Consider the following 1,160-nt stretch of genomic DNA (forward strand, 5'->3'; position numbering starts at 1 on the left):
GTCCCCCGGCACCGTGCCGCGACCCACCACTGCACGCCTGGTCCCGAGAACATCCTCTGCCATCAAGTGTGTTTGGAGGAAGGGTGAAAATTAGGCTGAAATGCATTTCTGGGATGGACGGGACGCGGAAGGGGGTGTCCATCCGTCCATCCATCCATCCACGGTCATCGAGGTGGGCACCCAAAGGCACCTTGAAGGCGTTGGGCAAACCAAGTCATTGTTTGGGACCCATCAGCAGCTCCTTGCGGAGGTGCGTCCGCAGGTGCTTCATGAGGGAAGAGCTGGACATGAAGCACTTGGTGCATTTGGTGCATTTATAAGGTTTCTCCCCAGTGTGGATCCTTTGGTGGATGATGAGGGTGGAGCTGGCCCGAAAGCTCTTCTCGCAGTAAGAGCACTGGTAGGGTTTCTCACCCGTGTGGATACGCTGGTGCCTACGGAGGGTGGTGCTCTCCCGAAAAGCTTTCCCACAGTCGGAGCAGACGTAGGGTCTGGGTCCTATGTGGCTCTTCTGGTGGAGGAGGAGGGCCGACTGGACGGTGAAGGCGATCCCGCAGTTGGAGCACTGGTGGGGTTTCTCTACCAAGTGCTTTTTCTGGTGTCGCTTAAAAGATGAGCTTTCAAAGAAAGCTTCCCCGCAGTTGGAGCACAGATAGGGGGGCTGGCCCCTGTGGGTCCTGAGATGGACTACGAAGGCTGAGTTTTTGGGGAAGGTTTCCCCGCACTCGGGACAATTATAGGTCCCTTCCTCCGCATGTGTCTTGCGATGCTTGCTGAGCGATTTGTTGGCCATGAAGGTTTTCCCGCAGTCGGGGCACTCGTAGGGTCTCTCCCCGGTGTGTATTCGACGGTGGATGATGAGGGTGGACTTGGAAGTGAGTTTTTTCCCACAGTCAGGACAGATGAAGACCCCGTCTTCCGTGTGGCTCTTGCGATGCTTGTTGAGGGACTTCTTGGCCATGAAGCTTTTCCCGCAGTCGGGGCACTCGTAGGGTCTCTCCCCGGTGTGTATCCTCCGGTGGATGATAAGAGCTGAGTTGGAAGTGAGTTTTTTCCCGCAGTCGGAGCACCGGTACGCCCCGTTCTCCAGGTGGAGGTGGCGATGTTTTTTGAGAGACTTTGCACAAAGCCCCAGCTGCGAGAAAACGCTTCACTCCGCA

The 1,160-nt window shown here is 56.6% G+C and overlaps 1 protein-coding gene across 1 annotated transcript; it reads right to left on the reverse strand.

Moving 5' to 3' along the window:
- Positions 1 to 214: 214 nt before the first annotated feature.
- LOC115337896 (zinc finger protein 79-like) lies at positions 215 to 1,117 on the reverse strand (the record flags this gene model as incomplete). The annotated part of the gene is made up of 1 exon (XM_030006319.2): positions 215 to 1,117. A coding segment is annotated over one exon (903 nt), but the record flags the coding sequence as incomplete, so codon positions are not given.
- Positions 1,118 to 1,160: the final 43 nt, after the last annotated feature.

This window comes from Aquila chrysaetos, unplaced genomic scaffold (assembly GCF_900496995.4).
Source record: "Aquila chrysaetos chrysaetos unplaced genomic scaffold, bAquChr1.4, whole genome shotgun sequence".
Classification (NCBI taxonomy): domain Eukaryota; kingdom Metazoa; phylum Chordata; class Aves; order Accipitriformes; family Accipitridae; genus Aquila; species Aquila chrysaetos.